The following is a 23813-nucleotide window of genomic DNA, read 5'->3' on the forward strand; positions in this document are numbered from 1 at the left end:
ATAATACTTGTGGTATTATAATAATATAATACATAATTTAAAAAAATATATAATTGAAAGGTCGTTTCCCATTAATTCAGGTCCAGGAAGACCAAAAATTACCTCAGAATTGGAAAATGCCACGCTTAGTACCCCATTTTCAATCTAGGCAAGGTCAGGCGGGGTAAAAATACCATTTGTAGTATTATAATAGCATAATACATAATTGAAACCGAAGTGGGGAAATGGGGTAGTCCTACTAAGTAATGGAATTTTCCGATTCTTATGTCTTTTTCGGTCTCTCCGGACTTTAATTAATAGGGAATAGCCGTTCAATCCAGAAAATATTGCAGACATTTAAATTCGAGAATCCCCCCCCCCTTTTTTCCTAAAAAAGGGGGTATTTAAGCACGGCCGATTTCAGATATGTTACTAAGCAAATTTTTTTTTAACATTTTGGTTCCAAAAACACTTCTGTTGTTCAAATGCCGAGGTTTGACCCTTTTTTAATCTTCCCGTTCCTCCAAACCTTCGCATTGCCTAACCTGACCTCTGACCTTTTTAGTGGATGACACACCAGAAATTTAAAAATTGATAGAAAAAAATCTCAGCCACAGTTGACTCAGCTTCAGATGGGAAAAATCTGAAAAAAACAACAACAGAGAAAGCGTCCGATGATTTGCTCCCAAACTACGCATTGCATTCCTGGCTAAAAGAGAGAATCAGAAGATCGTTACAACGGTCCGCGTTGCGGACCATGAATTTTTTTTCAACTCATAAAATTTGACAAGAAAAACGCAGGTGATAAGAAGAGAATATATTTAAGAAATAGTGTGATTGGCAAAAATACTTCACAAAAATAATCCAATGGAATTAAAGTACATTTTCAACACGGAATTACAGGCCAGTAGTCTCTCTGGTTCCCACTGACCAAACTCTAATAGCAGTGTTCCAGATGCGGAACCTCTGTATTACTGTTCCTGTCATCAGACTCACACCGTTGTTTTATATTCTAAAATCTTCAGCTTATTTGTCACTTATATTTCAGTTAGACAACATTACTATTAGCATCCTACTTATTGCTATCACCTCGCAGATATTTTTGGAATATAGTTAAGGATGCCTAAAAAATAGTGCGAATGTTTCAAGGAAAATAAAGAGGTGAATGTAAAGAGGGAACCCTTTTTTAGGCTTGAAGAGAAGTCAAATTATTACCGAAATGTAGTGACGGTAGAATTCGGAACATACCATTTTTCCACAGCAGGACAAAATTCAACTAAAATCTCATCGTTTTCTGGTAAAAGAATAGTAATTACAAGGTAAGAAAAACAAAGATTCATTTTGTACGAAATTTATTTTTAAATCTTTCCACAAAAGGCACCATATCCATAAGTGTTGAGACTATTTTGAAAGACACAGGAAAACATTTAAAAAAGGATAAACTAGAGAATAAAAATCTAGCGTAGACATAAAATTAGAACCTTATAATCGAGATAGGATTGTCATAAGCAAGTACAAAACTTGGATCCAAATCCTGAGATATCCCATGAATATGTATTTAAATATTTGTATAAGATACGTATACATACTCTCCTATTCATATTCACATTCATATATAACATCTTCATATATATATGATATATGTACATATAAATATAACCGTATGTACATGTATATGATCAAGAGGTAATTACAAAGAAACAAATTTTTAGATAGAGGTTTATTTTAATAAACAAAAATAACATACGGTTATACAATTAATTTTCAATTTTTCCTAAGCGAGGGAGAGGGGGCATCTAATATCAATCTTGGTGCAAACACAAAAAATGACCGATTATTTAGAAACAAACAGATGGCGTTGGAAGCCTTTGCAAGAACCTAGTCTTCATACTTTTGGATATTGTATTTATAAAAACAAATATAAGAAGTTGACACAAAATATGAGGAATTATTTGACTTTAGAATTGTTGTGATTGCCTGTCACGCAAAGGCGTGTATTTGAAACGTAACTAGACATATACCACGTGCAAGCTAGCAGCTTATTACTATTATATCAGTAATATGGGGAAAAGGCTAGTTAAATCAGAAATTTCATGTCAAACGCATTTTTTTATATTAGAAAAACCAGAAATACTAACACCAATTCAACAAAACATAAGAAAAATTGAGACACCAAAGTTTGTTTGTAATTAATTTTTAGGTTTTGAACTTCTAATTTTATCTTATATGTCTTCTGCAAAAAAAACGCCTTATCCATATATGTGTAAGCTATTTTGAAATACAGGGAGAAACATATAAAAAAAAATTCAGATAGAATTGTAATTAGAAATAATTTTTTTTTAATGAAATACTAGAGTTATATCTAGGATAGAAAACAAAACACCCAAATTTTTTAACAAAATTTTTGAAACATTATTTCTAATAAAATTTCCCTGCTAATATTTTTTTTTGCTATGTCGTAATCAATTTTTACTTTTGAACTTCTATTTTTTATCTTATATATCTTATACAAAAAAAGCCTTATCCATATATGTCCAAGCTATTTTGAAATACAAGGGGTAACATAACAAAAAAAATATTAGAAAGAAATGTAATTAGAAACAATATTTCAAAAAAGATTAAATATTAGAATTATTTCTAGGATGGAACACAAAACACCCAAGTCTTCTAATAAAATTTTGGGAACATTATTTCTAATAACATTTCTTTCTTTTTCTTTTTTTATTTTCTATATTGTAGTTAATTTTGGATTCTTTAACTTCTAAATTTTATCTTATATATCTTCTACCAAAAAATCCCTTATCCATATGTGTCTAAGCTATTTTGAGAAAAAAGGCGCAACACAACAACAAAAAACATTAGAAAGATATGTTATTAGAAATAATGCTTCAAAAAATATGAAAAGTTTAAATTACATCCAGGATAGAAAACAAAACACACTAATTTTGGGGGGAAAAATAACTGTGCAAATTTTGGTAAAAACTATGCTGCACAATATTGTTGGGCAGAAACTGTGGGTGATCAAAAAATTAAAACTAAAAAATTGGCATTCAACGTAAGAGAATGGAACAGACTAAAAAAATGAAGATCTCTGAAAAGGAAAAACTGCGGAGAAAAAAAAATGCGAAAGGAGAGAAAGGAAAAACTGTGTTCATCAAAAATTTTAGCAGAAGTTCAAAATGGTAGTTAGCAAAGTTATTGAATGTAAACTTTATAATTATTTTATCTGTAAATAATTATTTTTTGTTTACAATTATTTTATCTGTAAATTTTCTGGCAGAAACTGTGGGTGATCAAAAAACTGAGACCAGAAATTGGCATTCAACGTAAGAGGATGGAATAAAACAAAAAAATTAAGATCTCTGAGATGGAAAAACTGCAGAGAAATAAAATGCGAAAGGAGAGAAAGGAAAAACTGTGTTCTTCAAAAAGTTTAGCAGAAGTTCAAAATGGTAGTTAGCAAAGCTATTGAATGTAACCTTTATAATTATTTTATCTGTAAATAATTATTTTCTGTAAACAATTATTATATCCGTAAATTTTCGGGCAGAAACTGTGGGTGATCAAAAAACTGAGATCAGAAATTGGCATTCAACGTAAGAGGATGGAACAAAACAAAAAAAATGAAGATCACTGAGAAGGAAAAACTGCAGAGAAACAAAATGCAAAAGGAGAGAAAGGAAAAACTGTGTTCTTCAAAAAGTTTAGCAGAAGTTCAAAATGGTAGTTAGCAAAGTTATTGAATGTAAACTTTAAAATTATTTTATCAGTAAATAATTATTTTCTGTAAACAATTATTTTATCCGTATATTTTCGAGCAGAAACTGTGGGTGATCGAAAAACTGAGACCAGAAATTGGAATTCAACGTAAGTGGATGGAACAAAACAAAAAAATGAAGATCTCTGAGAAGGAAAAACTGCAGAGAAACAAAATGCGAAAGGAGAGAAAGGAAAAATTGTGTTCTTCAAAAAGTTTAGCAGAAGTTCAAAATGGTAGTTAGCAAAGTTATTGAATGTAAACTTTAAAATTATTTTATTTGTAAATAATTATTTTCTGTAAACAATTATTTTATCCGTAAATTTTCGGGCAGAAACTGTGGGTGATCAAAAAACTGAGACCAGAAATTGGCATTCAACGTAAGAGGATGGAATAAAACAAAAAAATGAAGATCTCTGACAAGGAATAACTGCAGAGAAACAAAATACGAAAGGAGAGAAAGGAAAAATTGTGTTCTTCAAAAGGTTTAGCAGAAGTTCAAAATGGTAATTAGCAAAGTTATTGAATGTAAACTTTAAAATTATTTTATCTGTAAATAATTATTTTCTGTAAACAATTATTTTATCCGTATATTTTCAGGCAGAAACTGTGGGTGATCGAAAAACTGAAACCAGAAATTGGCATTCAACGTAAGAGGATGGAACAACACAAAAAAAAGAAGATATGTGAGAAGGAAAAACTGCGGAGGAAAAAAAATGCGAAAGGAGAGAAAGGAAAAGCAGCACTCCTAAAAAAGTTTAACAAACATTTAAAACAGTATTCAGCAGATTCATCGAACGTAAACTTTAAAACTATTTTATCTGTGAACTTTAAACATATTTATAATATATTTTACAATGCCATAAGAGAATCCCACGTGGCGAGATCAAGATTGGTTAGTCAAGATTGAATCAGTCAACATTGATCAACTAATATTGCTTAATTGACCCGAGATTGCAGTTAAACAGCAGTGTGAAAAACAGAAGAAAAATAACAAGTCACCCAATATTTAGAGTTCACATTTGATTTATCAGTTTCTTTTCTCATATTATGCTACAATTTCCTGATATTGTTTTACGAGTGTTATCGTTCGTCTGTTTTTGTTTTGTTTCCTCTTTTCCAGTTATGCTCCGCCTTTTCCTGTTGTTGCAGATGGGTTCAGAAATAAATAAATGTATTCGAAGTGGAAATTTTCAGACTAGCTGGTTCATGCAAAATAAAACTAAGCCTCTAACTTCGGGAAAATAGAAATTTATAGCTTAAACTGAATTTTTAACTTCGATCACAAAAGCTTACTCACACTTGTTAACCCTACCTAAGCTATATAAAAGAAAGCATTCCTAAAGACTATAGATCACTAGACTACAAAAAGGCTACTTCATGTGAGACCTTTTAGGGTCTCTCATTGGCTGCTGCAACGGCCGATCAAACATTTCTAGCGAAGATTATTCTGGTTTCATTGTGGATTTTGCACTGTATTCCTAACGAGGATCAGGGCTAGTAAAGTAGGGTTTTAGCAATACCAAAATTCGAAAAAAAAAACACAGCAAAAACAGAACTAAACATCTTAAGTGAGGAAAATAGACAGCTCAAAACTGAATTTTTAACTGTATGAACTTTGCCTAAGCTATATATAGTACCATATTCACGAAGACTGGAAAAAACGGTTTTAACAACAATTGCAATATTTTACTTCCACATGCTTATGGCTCTTGCAAGGGCACATCCAGAACTTCCGTTCGGGAGGGGGGAGGGAGGGTTTCAAAAATAAAAAATAAAACGCTCAAAAATTTGTTTACATGTATTTTCACGTTTTAGCGCATCGGACAAAAATTTTCAGGGGGAAGGGGTTTCAAATCAGATAACACTCACTGGATACCAACGACCAATCGAGTGTTGCCACATCAATTATTCTAGTTTCAATGTCACTTTCTCCATGTATCTCCATTTACTTTTGGAGCCTAATAATATAAGATTTTAGATAAGAGCGAAATTCCAAAAAAAAAAAAACAATAAGAACAGAAGTAGAAATCTAAAGGCAGAAAAAGAGAAATTTTCAGCTCAAACTGAATTTTTCATTACGATCACGAAAGCTTACTTCCTCTTGCTTATGACTCGCCTGTGACCTCAGCCTAAGCTATATTCCTGTGACCTCAGCCTAAGCTCAGCCTCAGCCTAAGCTATATAAAATATGTATTACCAAAACAATTTAATTCGCTAGACTAAAAACTACTATTTTACGTAGTCCCTTGGGATTTCTCAGCGGTCGTCCCATCAGCCAGTTAAATATTTCCAGCAAGGATATACTGATTGCAGTATCAATATCATACTATTTTTGCACCAATTTATCAATTCTAGCAATGTAAGGATTATGGTAATAACAGGATTGAAAATAAACAATACTTAGACAAAAAATTGAAACATTTAAGTTATTCAAAAAAGAAAAACGAATAAATAAGTTAAAAAATGGAAATCAATTATTCAGAACACAAGCTTAGAGAGAATTGCACATCTAAAAACATATTTACACAGATCACATATTGTCCATATCAAGAGTACCAATCCATAACGGTCGTGAGCAGAGTTGCCACGCCTGGAGCTTTATCACTATTGCACGTTTTTTTTTTTGTAATTTTTTTTGTATTGATTTCTAGTATTGTGTAAACTTTTTTTTTGCTGCTTAGTAAGACTTTTCCTAGATACATTAGTCCCTATATGTATATTTTAATTCCAAAAGGATAAAAAAAAAATATTAGAAAGCAGAATAAAAAAAAATTTGCAAAAAAAATACATTTGAAAGCAGAATACAAATTTTCCAGCCGAAGAATTACGGAATCTTCCTTGGTTTTTGCGAGAAATGACAAATTACATATGTTTATTAGATTTCCATTTAATTTTTTTCCTTTAGTCTTGATATATTGAATAATTTTTCCAATGATTTTTACCTTAGTATGGTGACAACGCTGGTCACAAATTAAATATGAAATTTTACACATAAGTCTTTGCTTTTCTCAACAGTTGAAATTTAAACAAGCTGATTAATTTGGAAAACTGTACGAGCAGTAGGTGAGAACTCACAAACTAATATGGAGCCTCCAGGATCAGTACCAATGATAGAGGAACTTCAAACTAAAAAAAAAAAACAGTATCAAACCAAAAGGAGGGCCCCCTTTCTTAGCTAGATCATTATACCAAGAAAATCAATATACTGAAGCGCATTACAGTGGTTCAATTGCCAAACTGATAAACCCCATGAAAGAAACAACAGTTCTAAAAAAAACACTCATAGTTCGTGCTGATAGTAATAAAAGACATTAGATTACTTTAGAAGAACTATATCACCCACGTCTTTCCTATGAGGACAGTATACACTTACGTTCAATTCTAAGCTCAGAAACAGGGCCAGAGCAAGGGGGGGGGGCAAAAAGGGCCTAACAAAGTCTACATTTGTCCCCCTCAACCTTAGAAAAAACCTAACTCAGGATCTGCTCATAAATAGTAAGACCAAAGTGTATGGGCAACTTATATGAGTGGAAACTGGCGCTAGTGTCGATAAAAAATCAACGCCATCTCGGATTTGGTGTTTCTTGGCCTTTTTTAAGCTTCTTAGTAGTGCTCTTTTCAAAAACTGAGATCAGACGCTTATTACTACACTAATTATGCCAATTGTACTAATTACATCAATTTTACTTATTGTTGCACTAAATAAAAGGAAAGAAATGCCAAACACAAGACGGCGTGATAGTTTCCCAGTCATAAGCACCACATGGTTAGACCCAGTGCCCGCTCTTGTAATTTACCCATAATCTTTGAGTAAGACAGTAGAAAAGAGCTCAATAGTTCTATGCATGGGAATTCTAAATCTTCTACAGTTTCTCAATGTAATTTTACCAACACATGGCTTCTAGTAATATAAACTCTTAGTTATCAACCAGAAATAACGTGACGGAAAAGAAAACCTATGATTTTAGCATTTACTCATGTTTTTGAGTAGAAACAATGTTCTTAAGTCGATTTCAGTATTGAGTTAGACTATAAGGCTGGACGAAGAATTATTTAGCAATCAATTTCTATGTGAGGAGGAGGGGAGGTATCAAACCTAGTTTAGAGTAATTCTTTACCATTGTACATAATTAAGATTCTGTCAAACTTTTTGGCACTTAAATCTTCAAATCTTAGAGTGGTTAATAATTTTGGCTACTAAAAGGCTCAGCTGAAAATACCCTTCAAGTTCCCTGATAAGGTAGGCGAAATAATGCAAAAAAATGCCCACTTTAATCCTATGATCAGGGCGATTTAGATCATTAATTTGGCTATTACCTTCTGATTTTAAGCGTTGCATACCAATAGCTTCTCAGCATCAAGCAAGATGCAAGCTCCAGAGACACTTCAGTTTTTAATCTCCACAACATAGTCCTAGCGCATACAATAGCAAAAGGGTATAACAGCTAAAAAAAAAAGGCAAGCCCCTTTTCACCAACCCCATCCATGAACGGAAAAGAATGGCCTGAGTGCATTAAGAAAAAGCGCATTAAGTCCCCTGCCCCCTAATCGTGTTCGATACTGCTTTAAATGGACATAAAAAAACTTGAAACGAGTTTACACCAATGATCATGAGGATTCAGACCGTCGATTTCGTTGTTGTCTTCTGATTTCAAGCCTTGCACACCGAGGACACTTTTCGGGATTGAAGCAGGCTGCATGAGCACAAGCACCACATTTTTCACATCTTCTTATGTTTTGCATAAATGGAAAAATGACATCGTCAGATCCGCATGGCTCACAGAGGAAACCTCGGGCTCGGCACAACTTTAAAAAAGAAAAATAAATTAAAAGTCAGATCACCAAGTGCAATTACTAAACTCATCTGACATTTCGTCATGTCCCAAAAAAGGCGTTGTTGGGGTTCCACCCCTGTTTCTTTTCCTTTCAGATAAATGACCTGCTTTCGTTTTCTTAATTACATTTGCTTATAGCATTAATTTCAAAAGACAGGTTAAATTCCCGTTATTAAGCGATAGTGGTTTTGCAATAGGTAAGCTTTGAACCAAGTTCTATTTTCGTACTTCCTGGTTTGGGAGTCATTGAAAGATAAATCTAAGAGGTAAAATTGAGTTTGAATGGGGATGGAGCTGATTGGCTGGGCCAAGTGAAGGTCCACTCCTACAAACAGTGCTGTAAAAATTATTATTATGTTTTAGTCTGCGTTTTGACCCCGTTTGGGGAAGGATATTTCTGTTGTTATATGTGACCCTTTTGGAAGAATGCATGTAGGGTATTTTCTAAAAACTATATACTGTTTTCCGTAACCCAGGCAAGGTAGGAATAGAGCTACGAGGTACCGTCATTATTATATTGACAGGGAGGTTTGTTACCTCCAAGGAGAGAGTAAAGAGATTTCCTAGCCGTAACCCAAGGCGGGAACATTAGGCTTTAGAAAGTGGCCATTTGACCACTCGATCGCGTTATCATACCCTGGGACAGGGTATACTGTAAATAGGGTAGTACCAAACCCGATATTTGCAGAGCCGGTGTGGTAGACACGGGCATAGCATTATAATTTGGGGCCTGGGCTTTCCCCTCCAATAAGTGGTGACACCCGTATATTACCGCGCCAGTGGTGTTGTGGCCTACCAGTATAACACCGGTAACAAAACACCACGGACATTGGTGCCAGCGGTAGCTAGCACAACGAACATTGGTGGCAGCAACAAAAGGAGCTATCAGTAAACGTGATAGTAAAAGAATTCCGCATTTTCGAAGAGACAAGTAATTTAGCCTACATAGTGATAGTAGCCTATTGTGGTTACATATAAAGAGAAAAGAAAGAAATACTGAATCAATTAATACAATTATGAAGATCTATTATGGGCTGTTCCTTGTGAGATCATAATTGAAAAATTTACGAATCAATATACGGCTCAACTTATTAGCATTCAAAAATATAAGGCGAAAATTGCTGGGTGTCAAAACAATTTTTCGCAAGAGGCTAGAAGTTAAATGAATAAAAAAAATTTTAGTTAGACTGAAGAGGTAATTTGAAGTTAACAAGATTCTGAAATTAAGTTAGACAGAGATGAGATAAAATCAAGACCGAAAAGGGCGAGTGAAGACCACAGAAAAAATAGGAAAATAGAAAGAAAGGCTAATATGGAAGCCTTAGAGAGAGAGTTCCGAGAATATAAGAAAAAATGCAGGCTGAGAAAGATGAAATTAGAAAGAATAGAAAAGAGAACGGAAAGGCTAGAGTAGCCTATAAAGAAAGAGACAATACGGATATAGAACGAAAAGATTCAGAAAATGAATTAAGAAGAAATAATGACAGACGGAATCAAAGTAGTCCGAGTAGAAGGAGCAGTGTTGAATCGAGATCCAGCAGGAGCTCACGAAAAAGCACTCAAATAGATATGACACAACAACTTTTAAATTTCATAGAGAATGAAAGATTAGCCAGAGAACGAAAGGAGGAGGAAGATAGAGAACAAAGAGAAAGAGACAGAGTAGCCAAAGAAAAAAGGAGGAGGCAGACAGAGAGGAAAGACAGATGGAAATGATTGCAGGGAGAAATTACCAAGAGCCTCAGAAATCGTCTACAATAGAGATAATGCAGGCAGTAAACCTTCAACCAATGACAGAAAATGAAGATGTACATTTATACATATACAATTTTGAAAAAACGAGGGAAAAATATAATACTCCGTTAACTACGGGGGAGGTGGGCCGGCCCATAAAACAAATTGGGAGGCTGCGCCGCCCTATCGGAAAAAAGAAATGCTTGATAGTCTAAATGATGATAATCTGGTAAAAATTGATTTCTCGGAGCCTTTTTCTAAAAATTCCCATAATAAAGTATGAGAAAGTAACCGATAAAAGAACGAATTGGGCTATAGCACATATAATCAAGGAAATATTGACGAGTTTGTGAAATCACATAAAATAGAAGGAAAATTAAACGGAAAATTAACCGAAATGGTAATTGACACAGGGAGTGAGCAAACTTTTGTGCGAATGGACCTAATTAAAAAGACAGAAAAAGAACTTAAAAATGATATTACAACAGTGTGTTATTATGGAGATAAGCACCAATGCCCGTCTGCTTGGGTAAGAATAGAAATTGCAAAGAAGGACGGTACGGTCCAGAGAAAAACGGTAAAAGTAGGCTTAGTACCTATGCTAGCAGTGGATGTTTTAGTTGGAGGAGACTTTGAAGATATCTTTGCAGAAAATAGAAAACTTGAGAACACTTTTAATGAATATGAGACGCTAACAGGTAAAGGCCAAAATGAAATGCTGATTTTACTAGATAAAAAGGAGGCTACATTTATTGTACGTGCTTTTCCTCGGAAAGTTCAAGAAATTTTAGTAGAATATGAAAAACTAAATGTCGGAGTTCAATTCCCATTTGATAACGAACTATTTGTTTCGGCGGTTAAAATAAAAAAGACTAAAAGAGAGAAAATAAATATTAAACGGACCTACAATGAAGTTATGCAGTCAAAGAAGATGGACACTGGAGTCCAAATCAGATTTAACGATGATTTAGTATTTTGCGAGAATGACAAAATTGAGAAAAGTAGAGATGAAAAGAGGAGTGTAAAAAAGAGATATTTGGAGATTCAGCCTACAGTGGCGAAAAATAAAAAAATGTTGGATGGGCTGTGCCTTGAAAACATAAATAATAGGGAGAAAAATAAAATGTTGGATGGGCTGTGCCTTGACAACATAAATAATAAGGGGGAAAAAGAGGTCAAAGACACATGGGGAATAAAACAAGATGGTTACAAAGTAAATATGAATGACCTACAACGGGTTGGGGGAAAGTTGGGAGATATGGAAGGTCGAGTCGGATTGGAAAAATTTAAGAAGGAATACACGAATAGTCTGATCAACCCAAAAGAGGGTTGGTTTGCCTATGAGGGGGGGGGGAATCCTCTCGGGAAGATCCCCTGCGAAAAATCACAAAAGATAGCCCCTTTCCTTAATTCAAAATCGGCGGATAAGATATGATCCCTTTACCGAGACTTTGCCTTTCTGATCTGGAGTCCTTGGGGGATACTCTCTCCCAGTCACTTCATACGTCACCCAAACCTTTGTCCAGTAACCCTATTCGTAGCTGTTATTCTTCATGGGAATCGACAATTATTTCCGGCAAATTGTATTCAGTGGGAGATGTATCCAAGTTTCATCTTCAATTAGCTTCAACACATCAACGCATATTAATTATCTCAGGGGAGGGAACCCAGAAAAAAGGCGATTCATGGTTCGCGAAAAATGTTACTTCATGTCTAATACTCTTATCGTTGTCCCGGGCCTGTGCATTTTCGGCCCTAGAGAGTTTGAAGTTATGCCAAGGGGCAACTTACTTTTTGATTAAGATATAGGATTGTTTCCACAGATGGAAATCAAGAGGGTAGTGCAGCCAATTTTTCACGATGGCTGGCATCATCACATGTGCCAGAAACTGATTCTCTGCTCCTCTCAAATTTAAATTCGTGAGAGCGAGAAATATTTTTTGTTTTGATTGTGCTACGCACAATCATTATCTACGAATCTTGAAGATTTCGACTTTCAAAATTTAGTGCGGATGCTATGCGATTTAGACCATGGTGGTCCTACAGTAGGGACGTGTCGAGGACGACCGATCCATATCCAAGCGGTGGAAGTAGTAGCACAGACACTGGTGGAAGAGAGAAGGCAAATAGATTTTGTGAAGTTGAAGTTATGACGATGTGTTTATGTTTGTAAGGGTGGACCAAGGTAGCGCGTGGGCTGTCATTTATCTTACGGGGGGAGGTGTTGGGGTTCCACCCCTGTTTCTTTTCCTTTCAGATAAATGACCTGCTTTCGTTTTCTTAATTACATTTGCTTATAGTATAATTTCAAAAGACAGGTTAAATTCCCGTTATTAAGCGATAGTGGTTTTGTAATAAGTAAGCTTTGAACCAAGTTCTATTTTCGTACTTCCTGGTTTGGGAGTCATTGAAAGATAAAGCCAAGAGGTAGAATTGAGTTTGAATGGGGATGGAGCTGATTGGCTGGGCCAAATGAAGGTCCACTCCTACAAACAGTGCTGTAAAAATTATTATTATGTTTTAGTCTGCGTTTTGACCCCGTTTGGGGAAGGATATTTCTGTTGTTATATGTGACCCTTTTGGAAGAATACAAGTAAGGTATTTTCTACAAACTGTGTACTATTTTCCGTAACCCAGTCAGGGTTATGTGCTACGAGGAATAGAGCTACGAGGTACCGTCATTATTATATTGACAGGGAGGTTTGTTACCTCCAAGGAGAGAGTTAAGAGATTTTCTAACCGTAGCCCAAGGCGGGTACATTTGGTCTTGGAAAGTGGCCATTTGACAATTCGATCGCTTTATCATACCCTGGGACAGGGTATACTGTAAATAGGGTAGTACCAAACCCGATATTTGCAGAACCGGTGTGGTAGACACGGGCATAGCATTATAATTTGGGGCCGGGGCTTTCCCCTCCAATAAGTGGTGACACCCGTATATTACCACGCCAGTGGTGTTGTGGCCTACCGGTATAACACCGGTAACAAAACACCACGAACATTGGTGCCAGCGGTAGCTAGCACTACGAACAGGCGTATCTCACATTACGAAAATTTTACAAGGAGGAAAAGTAAGGCCTTTTGGACCTTCCTTATAAGGCTAAACTCATCCTGGTCACAGAATTCAACCACTAAATTCGTCCGATACTTCGATGTTCCACCCAAAAAGGCGTATCTCACATTGCCAAAATTTCAAAAGAGAGGAAAAGAACGCCTTTTAGGCCTTCTTTATAAGGCCAAACTCATTAGATCACAAAACTCAGTTAATAAATTCGTCCGACATTTCGTCGTGCCCCAAAAAAGGGCGAATCTCATATTATCAAATTTTTATAAGGAGTAAAATTAAGGCCTTTCAGACCTTCTTTATAAGGTTCAAATCATCTGATCATGAAATTCAATCACTAAATTTGTCCAAAATTTTTTAGTTTTCTCCCATACCCCCCCCCCCCCCAAAAAAAAAAAGAAGGCCGTATCTCTCATAACCAAAAAATGTATATAATACTATTAATAATACTAACAGCTCATTGTAGAACCAAGGCGCCTGAGGCCAACACAGCTGCGCACGCTCCTCATCCATCCCAATCTATTCAAAACCTCCCCCTTTACACCCTCCCAAGAACTTCCCATTTCCTTTAAATCTTTCCTTACGACATCTTCCTACCCAATTCGGGGACGACCCACTTTTCGTTTCGCCATAGACGGTTTGGAGACAAAGACAATTTTTGGCAATCTGTCATCCTTCGTTCACAGAACGTGTCCTAGCCGTCTCAACCTTTCTCTCATTATAGCCCTAGAAAGCGGGATTGAATAAGGTTTTTCCTACAGCTTGCTATTTGAGATATGGTCAGTCAGTCGGGTACCCAAAACAATCCGTAGGCAATTTCTCTGGAGAACATCTAGCAACTCCTAGTCCGTGTTCGGAGCACACACACTTAAGAACCATATTGGACCACTGTCATCACTGTAGCTTCCAATACTCTAATATTGGTTCGCAAACTTATCTTCCTATTCTTTCCAACTTTTTTCAACTGTGAAAAAACACCCTGGGCCTTCGCTATTTTTAGCATCTTCACTGAACCCATCGTATTTACTAATAATACTACACAGGTACGTGAAGCTGTCCCCTTTATCGATCGTCTCGCTACCCAATATCACCTATTCACCCCTTAACGACTTAGTCTTCTTGAAATTAATTTTCAAACCTATTCTTGCACCCTAAACTCGCAAAACTTCTAAAAGTTCATTCATTTTGCTCAAACTTTCATCTAGGATGCTTAAATCATCAGCAACATCTAAGCACCGGAGAGTTTTACTTTCCCATTTAATTCCGTGTTTTCCCATTGCCTTTGCTGTGCTCCTTTGGACAAAGTCTTTCAGATTAATCCATATAAACTACAATAGAACGCAACACTGCATTACTCTTTATTTAATACAAAACCAGCTACTAACCTCGCTTTTTCAACTGCAGCAATGTTATCCTCGTAAATAGCACTAATCACTTTAATGTATTTATTTGGTATACCATATAAGGATAGGACCTCCTCTAAAGCTCTTCTATCAGCTGGATCAAACAATTGCTCATAATCTATAAAACTGAGGACTAAAAGCTATCAAAATTGGTGACTAAAGGCGACTAAAAATTTATACAAGAGGAAAAATAAGGCCTTACAGGCATTATTTATCAGCCCAAACTCATCAAATCACTAAATTCAGTTATTAAATTTGTCAAACATTTCGTTGTGCCCCCCAAAAGAGCGTAACCTCTCATTACCCTAAATTTACATGAGGGGAAAAGCAAGGTCTATTAGGCGTTATTACTAAGCCCAAACTCATCAAATCACTAAATTCAGTTATAAAATGTGTCCAACATTTCGTTGTGCCCTCCAAAAAAGAGCGTAATCTCTCATTACCCTAAATTTACATGAGGAGAAAAATAAAGCCTTTTAGGCGTTATTTATAAGGCCAAGCTCATCAGATAACTGAACTTAGTTACTAAATTCATTCGACAATTTGTTGTTTCCTCCTAAAGGACGAATCCCACATGGCCAAAATTTTACACGAGAGAAAAAATAAGGCATTTTAGGCGTTATTTATAAGGCCAAGCTCATCAGATAACTAAACTTAGTTACTAAATTCATTCGAAAATTTGTTGTTTCCTCCTAAAAGGGCGAATCCCAAATGGCCAAAATTTTACACGAGAGAAAAAATAAGGCCTTTTAGGCGTTATTTATAAGCCTAAACTCATTATATCACTCAATTCAGTTACTAAATTCATCAGATTTTTCGTTGTGCTTCCTAAGAAAGGCGTTTCTTACATTGCCAAAAATTTGTATGAGAGGAAAAATAAGACCCTTTCGGCGCAATTTGTAAGGCCAAACTTCATCAGATCACTGACGCGTTTTAAAGCTAAAAATTAATTTTTAGTTAAAGCCATATTTACTTTTATAGCGATTTAAATCAGAACTAAATACACAGGATCCCTGGGAGAAATAGGCTAATTTTATTAAGGTATTTCAATGCACAGGTTGGTAGAAATAGGGATAGATGGCTTCCTAGCATAGGTAAATTTGTTTTGTATTGATTCAAAAGTTAAGCAAGGTTGTGTTCTATCCCCACTTATATGAATTATTTTGATGGACTTTGCCCCTTGGAATACGGCATAGGCTATGAGAGAGCATGAAATCAAATGGAAAAGTAAAACTCTCCTAGACCTCGATCATGCTGATGGTCTGAATGTCCTAGATGAAAATGCTCACAAAATGATTGATTGATTCGTTTATCTATCAATTGATCAACTGATTGATCACCGATCAATCTCGATAAAAAAATCAATTATGATCAAAATTGATGAATGGCTGATGAATGATTTTTGAAGGTTTTGAAAGATCATGGTGCAAGAATAGGTTTGGCAATCAATGTTCAGATGAACAAGTCACTTAGACTGGGAATAAATGAAAGTTAAGAGGTGATACTGGGTAACGAAAAGCTCGATCAACTGGATAGGTTCACTTGCCTGGGTAGTATTATTAGTAAAGACGTTAGGTGCAGTGAAGATGTTAAATTACAGTTGAAAAGTTTGGAAGAATAGGAAGATAAGTCTGCAAACCAAGATTTGAATAGTTGAAGCTACAGTGATAACACTAGTCAAGTGTGGTTCGAAACGTCGACGCTTGTAAAGACGAATGAAGACTGGTTAGATGTTTCCCAGAGAAGCTGTATACGGCTTTTTTTGGGGTACCAGTCTGATTTACCGTATTTCAAACAATAAGGTGTAAGAAGAAATTTAGTTTTATTTCGGTTTTATGGATATAATGAGAGAAAAGTTCAGATGGCTAGGACACGTTCTGTGGATGAAGAATGAAGATTGCCAAAAATCGTCCTTTTAAGCCTATCATTTAGGGCCACGCAAAAATGGTGTCGTCCTAAATAGGACGGAAAGAAGTCGTAAGATGGTCGTAATTATGTTTAATAAAAAGTTTAGAACAAGAGCAATATAGAGCTTTAAAAGATGTATAATTCATCACTCCGTGACATTTCCTTCTGTACGTCAGTTCAGGCTCCAAAGCATTTGCAATGCTACTTATTGATTTCCAAGCGTTCCTCTTTAGTTCTCCACGCCTAGACTTATCCCCTATTTACAGTAAGATGTAATATACACTGAGATTTAGCTAGGGCTACTTCGAACCAAACAGAATTTTTCGTACAACGTTTTAATCGATCTCAAATTCTATGAAAAATCTGACTAGCTCAAATTAGCGCTAGCTAAATCTCATACTCGTTAAATCTCATTGTGAATGGGCCAACTTTAGCGTCGGCCCATTCGACTTTAGTCGTCCTTAGGCGTGGTGAAAATACTAAAGAGAAAAGGAATAAGTAATTAAAAACAAAATATGACGTTGATAAAAAAAATCGTCATTTCATGGGCATACTTAGTGGGAAAAACTGTATCACCCACAACTTATAGCAACAATAAGATACCTGAGGCCAACACAGCTGTGTACAACCCTCTTCACCCCCCCCCCATTCACGGCTTTAGCCTTTACTTTCTCCCACAAACTACATTCAAACACTTTATTATGAATTTCCTTGGCATTGGTGTATAGTTGACCAGGCTATACTTTCCTCGAGGGTACTACTTCTCAAAGACATCCTACAACGTTCTTCGCAGTCAATGATCTGACTATAGGATCTCGCGAAAGGTTCCCCGTGACAACACTATGAGCTCAACAAGGTGGGTTTTCTTCCAAGGATAGGAACAGAGAAAAGGGGCTCATGGCGGGCGGAGACCCACAACCACCTTACAACTTAATATTGTAAACATATACAAATTTCATACAACTCATTTGCGGTTGAAGGTGAACGGTTTCAAGCCACCCCCCCCCCCACCCCTAACGACCTGTTTTGTGAATAAATATAAGTATTGTTGTACTATTGCGTTTACACCATCACCATTCGTGATCACATTTCGTGATCACACCATTCGTGAACATACGCAATATTGCTCTCTATATAAGGGTAGGCAAAAATGTACATACAGACTAATCAGAGACAGAATTAACGACAAAGTTACTAGTATGGATTAACTGTCTTTTTCATTTCATGTTATTACTTTCATTAACTTGAATTTTAACTATCATTCTCTTATGATCAATTTTTGGCATTGGTCGGACCACTTCAAAGTGGGCCAAATTAGACGGGGGAAGGGGGTTTAATTAGTAAATAAATCAAACCGCAATCTTCGTGAAGAAGAATAATCCGCAATAATCCAGTTCGCAAAGAGCCCGTACAAAAAGACTTCGTGCACTTGACAATATCCAGGGGTACGGTTACCGGCTTTAATCCCCTCCCCCTTCAAAGTTGTTAATACATGTTTTAGCACACATAAACCATGATAATTACCAGTTTTTTAATCCCTCCAATCAAATTTTGTAACTAAAAAAAATATATCCAAAAATATATTTCAGGTTCCACAATACATACTTTTCATACAGTTATACTCACGCCCGTTCACTTTGACATTTGCACTTATTCCCATAGTTAAGCCTTTATGACAAAAAATACCATGCTTGGATTATATGTGAACGTTTAAGAAAACTGCAAGCATTTCAGCTTTTTAAGTTTTTCTATGTCCATCTGCTTGTTCTTCTTGGTGAGTTAAGGATCAAATAACACATTTCTTAAGCATAGTTTAAGATAAACGACATGCACCTCGATTATATAATTCTTTCAACAACTGAAAATGCATTCTTAATTTTAAAATAATTGTTGCAGCCACTGGTTACATTTGACACGTAAATCTGTAGGAAGCCAAAAAGCAGTATGCGACCAAATACCATTTCAACTAGACATCCTTCATTGGCAATTCAACAGTATCGAGCTAAGACTAAATATGTCAATTAAGGGGAATTAAATAGACGATAAATAAAATAGAGACTTTACAGACAAAATTTTAGAAATTTTAGAGAGACTAAAGCGAAAAACGATAGAGAGACTAAATGAAATCTTATATTGGTAAAAACATGTCAAGCATAATATGTAGCGACATGGCGCTGCATAAGTAAAGAGCTATGTGAGCACAATGTACTATTTTGTTTACCTAGCCACTTAGTATAGAAGGAGTTGTCGTAGAAACTTCAGAAGGGGCTCATTCGAACGGAAATTAAAAGTTATAGTGGACTTTTTAAGAGTCAAAAGCGATTGGAGGATAACCAGCCCTCTCCCACCCCCATCAACTCCCCAAGCACATCTAATCAAAACTAATGTGTTTCAATCAAAATTCTAATCAGTGTGATCGATGGATCAAAATGGATGTGTTTCAAAATGAGACACATCCAATCATTTTGTTCAGCATAGCTGAAAGGTCCTTTTTAATGTCTCTGGGGATGTCAATCCCCCCCCCCCCAGCACTCGGGGCAAGGACTGTAAATCATGGAATTTTCCCAATGTTCTATATATTTTATATATAATAATTGTTATTGTGACGGGGGGGGGGGGGTACATTTGATCTCTAGTGTCCAAAAAGATGGAGGGCATTCAGGAGAACCTTTCAGAAAAAGTTGAGGGAAGTGTTGAACTAAATCAAAGCATGTTATGTGCATATGGATTGTCAAAAGGGTGGAACTCAGGAATGACTGAGTGTATTAAGGGAATGGTGAGAGGGCTGATCAATTGACCAAAAAGTCAATATTTGCACGCTAGTACCACTACTAGTACTACAATTACTACTATCACTTCTACTACTGCTACTACAACTGCCTCGACAATTACTGTTACTATAACTACCACTACTACTACTGTTGCAACAACAACTACTACTACCACTAAAACTACTGTTTCTGCAGCGGCTACTACCAAGGCTGAGTATATTTAAGTGAAAACTTGAAAAAATACTGAAGGTAAAACGAAATCAAAACATACTATGCGCATACATACCAAATTGGCGTATCAGCAACATCTTTGGAGCAGCTTAGCGTATGAAGTTAAAAATTCCAGGGCATCATGAGGGAATATTCAAATGACCAAAAGACTAAATGTGCATACTTCAACTGCTATTTATACTGCTGCTACTACTGTCAATGCTACTACTAATACAATACTACTGCTACAGCTCCTCCTCCTCCTCCTACTACTACTACTACTATAATACTAGTACTATCAAGGTAAAGGGTATGAAGGTGAAATTTGAGAGAATATTGGGTGGGAAATTTGAACCAATCAAAACACACTACGTGCATGCAGATTGTCAAAAGGGCGTATCTCAGGAATGGATTAGGGTATTAAGTTAAGGGAAGATAAATTGAACAAAAGGCAATATGTGCACGCTACTACTAATACTACTACCACTGCAACTTAAAACTACTTCTACTCCAACTACTACTTCTATTGCAACTACTACTAAGGCTGTTGAGGAAGTTGTTGAACTAATCTAAAATACACTATGAATATACAGGTCATCAGAAGGGCATATCGGCAATATAATATCAACGGCTTATTGTATCAAGTTGACACTTCCAGGCCTTGATGAGGGAGATATTCAACTTACCGAAAGGCAATACGTGCATACTACAAATGCAACTAGTACTACTATTGATAGTAATACTACTAGTCGAACAACTAGTACTACTAGTGCTCATAATACTATTGTGACGACTACTACAACTATGGCTAAGGGTATGAATGTGAAATTTTCAAGGAACATTGAGGGCGGAAGTTGAAATGAAGCACAACACGCTGTCTGTAAGCAGGATGTCAAAAGGGCGTATCAGCAATTTCTTGGGAACGGCTCGGTGTGTGAAGTTGAAGTTTACAGGGGTTGTTGTGGGGAATGTTAAACTAACCAAAAGGTAATATTTTCATTCTATTACTACTACTATTTCTATTACTACTACTTGTACTTGTAGCAGGACTCAAGCATCTCAGCTCTCCCTGGCGTACAGTAGCTTCATTATTGTGGTAAGCCAAGAGTCTCGGTCGCTCTCGAGTGGCTCAATCAATTCGAGCAAGGACTTTTCCCATCTTCGTTTATATTTCTTAAAGCCACCGAGTGGGCCAAGGTCTGCCTTGATGCAAGCGAGCCACGTTTTCTTCTGTCCTCTCCGTCACTTTTTCCGTCCCAGAAGAGGCCTACATCTGAGGGCTTTATTGACGAAGGTGTGCGACTACTACTACTACCACCACTTATGCAACTACTGCTGCTACTAAAGCCATGGCTACTACTGCTACTACTACTACCACTACTACTGCTATAGCTACTGGTACTACTACTACTGCTATTAAAGTTAAGGGTATTAAGGCGAGATTTTCAGGGAATGTTGAAACAGTGTTGAACTAAATAAAAACATACAAAGCATACAATGCGTCCTTTGTCAAAAGGACGTATCAGCGATGCCCCAGGAATGATTTATGGTATTAAATTGCAACTTTCAGCGCGTGTTGAGGGGGAAGTTGAGAAAAACAAAAGGCGCTATGTGCATGCTGCTAGTACTGCTACTACTACTAACACAACTGTTACTACTACTGAAACTAAGGGCATTAAGGTGGAGCTTTCAAGGAATATTTAGGTGGATGTTGAACTGAATCAAAACAAACTATGAACATATACATTGTCAAAAGGATCCAACAGCAATATCTCGGGAACGGCTTACATTATTTAGTTGGGACTTTCAGGGTATGTTGTAGCAGATTTTGAAGTTCCTGAAAGTACTATGTGTATACTACTACAACGATCACTTTGACTAGTGATGCTAATGGTATTAAGGTTAAAACTTTTAGGGAATCTTTAGAGGAGTTTCAAATAAGCGAAAAAACTAATATGCATGCAAGTTTTCAAAAGGGCATTAAGCAATATCCTAGGCGAAGCAATAGTGCTGCCAAAGTGGAAAGCGATATGGCAACAATGTTTTTTTTCGTTTATTTTTTTCCTTTTTTCACAAAAGCACTTCTTATAGAATAAGTTATCGTAAAAACTTCTGAAGGAGCTCATTCCATCGGAAATTAAAAGCTCTAGCGCCCTTTTTAAGAGTCAAAATTGATTGGAGGACAAGAAACCACCCTGCCAAGTTCATTAATAATACAAACACATTCCGACCAAAATTTTGAGATATCCTATTTTGTTCAGCATAATTAGAGGATTCAGTTGCTACGTCTCTGGGGATGTTGGGGATATCAACACTCCTCAGTCCTCAGGGCAAGGGCTGTAAGTTGTGCAATGGGACCGCCACGGTTTGATGCCCCAGCCAATGGGACTACTGCCCCAGCCATTAAATCCTAAGACCTTTAAAGCTATCTAAACATCGGAGTCTTACCAAACAGTTAATAATATGGTCACGAGCCTCGGAATTGAAGTCCCTTAAATTGACTGGAAGTTCTCCACATTGAGTTCGAACTAGATCATGTAAGGAAAATGTATATGGATCCTTTTCAAGGTTCATGAAATACGACCCAAGTTGAAAATTTAACCTGAAATACAAAATAACATGGGAAACGTAAGGACAATGTAGAAAATATAAATCAAATATAATAAGGAAGAAAACATAAAAAGTAAGAAAATCAGAAAGTAAGGAAAATGTATATGCATCCTTTTCAAGCTTCATAAAATACGACCCAAAACTAAGATTTAACCTGTAATACAAAATAGCATAGAAAATGTAAGAGAAATGTAAAAAAATAGTAAGAAAACAGAAAAGTAAGGAAAATGTATATGAATCCTTTTCAAGGTTCGTAAAACATGATCCAAGTTGAAAATTGAACCTGTGATACAAAATAACATGGAATATGTAAGAGAAATATAAAACAAAAATAGGAATGTAACGAAAATAAGAAGAAAAGAAAAAAAGTAAAAAAACAAAAAAGTAAGGAAAATATATAAGGATCCTTTTCAAAATTCATAAAATATTATCCTAGTTGAAAATTTAACCAGTGATACAAAATAACATGTAAAATGTAAATGAAAACGTGAAAAAAATAACAAAAATTAGAAGAATACAAAAAAGCAAGAAACAAAAAAGTAAAAAAAAATGTATTTGGATCCTTCTCAAGGTTCATAAAATATGTTCGAGGTTGAAATGTCACCTGTAACACAAAATGACCTGGAAAATGCAAAGAAATTGTAAAAAAAAAAATGAGAAACATAGGAAGAAAACAAAAATTGCAAAAACAAAAAAGTAAGGAAAATACATATGGATCTTTCATAAAATACTATGATCTTGTATTATATTAATTAAAAAAAACTTTTTCCCAAAATAATTTTTTCAAAAAAAAGTAAAGAACTCCATTAAACCAAAAATGAACAAAAGTAGGATTGAATAATCTATCAAGCATACAATTTTCACATTTCAGTATCAATAAATAAATGAAACCCAAAACAAACAGAAATTAAAATAAATAATAGATTCAAGCTCAAAACGAGCAGAAATTAATATGAGTAGGGTTTTAAACCCCATGCTTTCTAAAAGCCAGAATATAATTTGTACTTTAATGAAAAAAATTAAAATGAATTTGCTGAAAAAAATGTGCATTGTCAGTTTAATGTACATATGTTGATATTTATTCCTTAAAATCCTAATTAATTTTTGATTTCTCAAAGTTATAAAATTGAAAACATTTAAAAGAATTTGTTAGGAAATCCGGCACCCTCTTCATAGCAATGTCCCTTTCCCCATGAAAACTTCCTCTATGGAAAGATCCTCCCACGTAACCCCCGACCCCCCCCCCCACTACCAGAAAAAATCCCACCTGAAAACGTCTGTATACTTCCCAATAACCAATACTACAGTATATGTAAACATTGGGCAAAGTTCATAACTTGCAGCCCCCACAGTCCCAGGGTTGTGGGGGATTCGGTCATCCTCAAAGACATATTTATTATATTTTTCGACCATGCTAAACAAAATGGGTATCTCAAAATTTTGATCGGGCGACTTTGGGAAAAAATGAGCGTGGGAGGGGGCCTAGTTGCCCTCCAATTTTTGGATCACCGAAAAAGGGCACTAGAACTTTTAATTTCC

The 23813-nt window shown here is 35.7% G+C and overlaps 1 protein-coding gene across 1 annotated transcript in view; it reads right to left on the reverse strand.

Moving 5' to 3' along the window:
• Positions 1–1031: 1031 nt before the first annotated feature.
• The window catches only part of Rubicon (run domain Beclin-1-interacting and cysteine-rich domain-containing protein rubicon), an 82297-nt gene continuing 59515 nt past the window's right edge, over positions 1032–23813 (reverse strand). The window contains exons 8-9 of the mRNA XM_089103928.1: positions 22113–22266; positions 1032–8545 (exon numbers count right to left, since the gene is read on the reverse strand). Coding sequence (XP_088960054.1) covers positions 8348–8545; positions 22113–22266 — 352 coding nt within the window. The 3' untranslated portion in view covers positions 1032–8347. The remainder of the gene's footprint in view (positions 8546–22112; positions 22267–23813) is intronic.

The sequence above is a fragment of the Artemia sp. Qi Xiang Cuo genome, chromosome 18 (genome assembly GCF_049724085.1).
Source record: "Artemia sp. Qi Xiang Cuo chromosome 18, ASM4972408v1, whole genome shotgun sequence".
NCBI classification, from domain to species: domain Eukaryota; kingdom Metazoa; phylum Arthropoda; class Branchiopoda; order Anostraca; family Artemiidae; genus Artemia; species Artemia sp. Qi Xiang Cuo.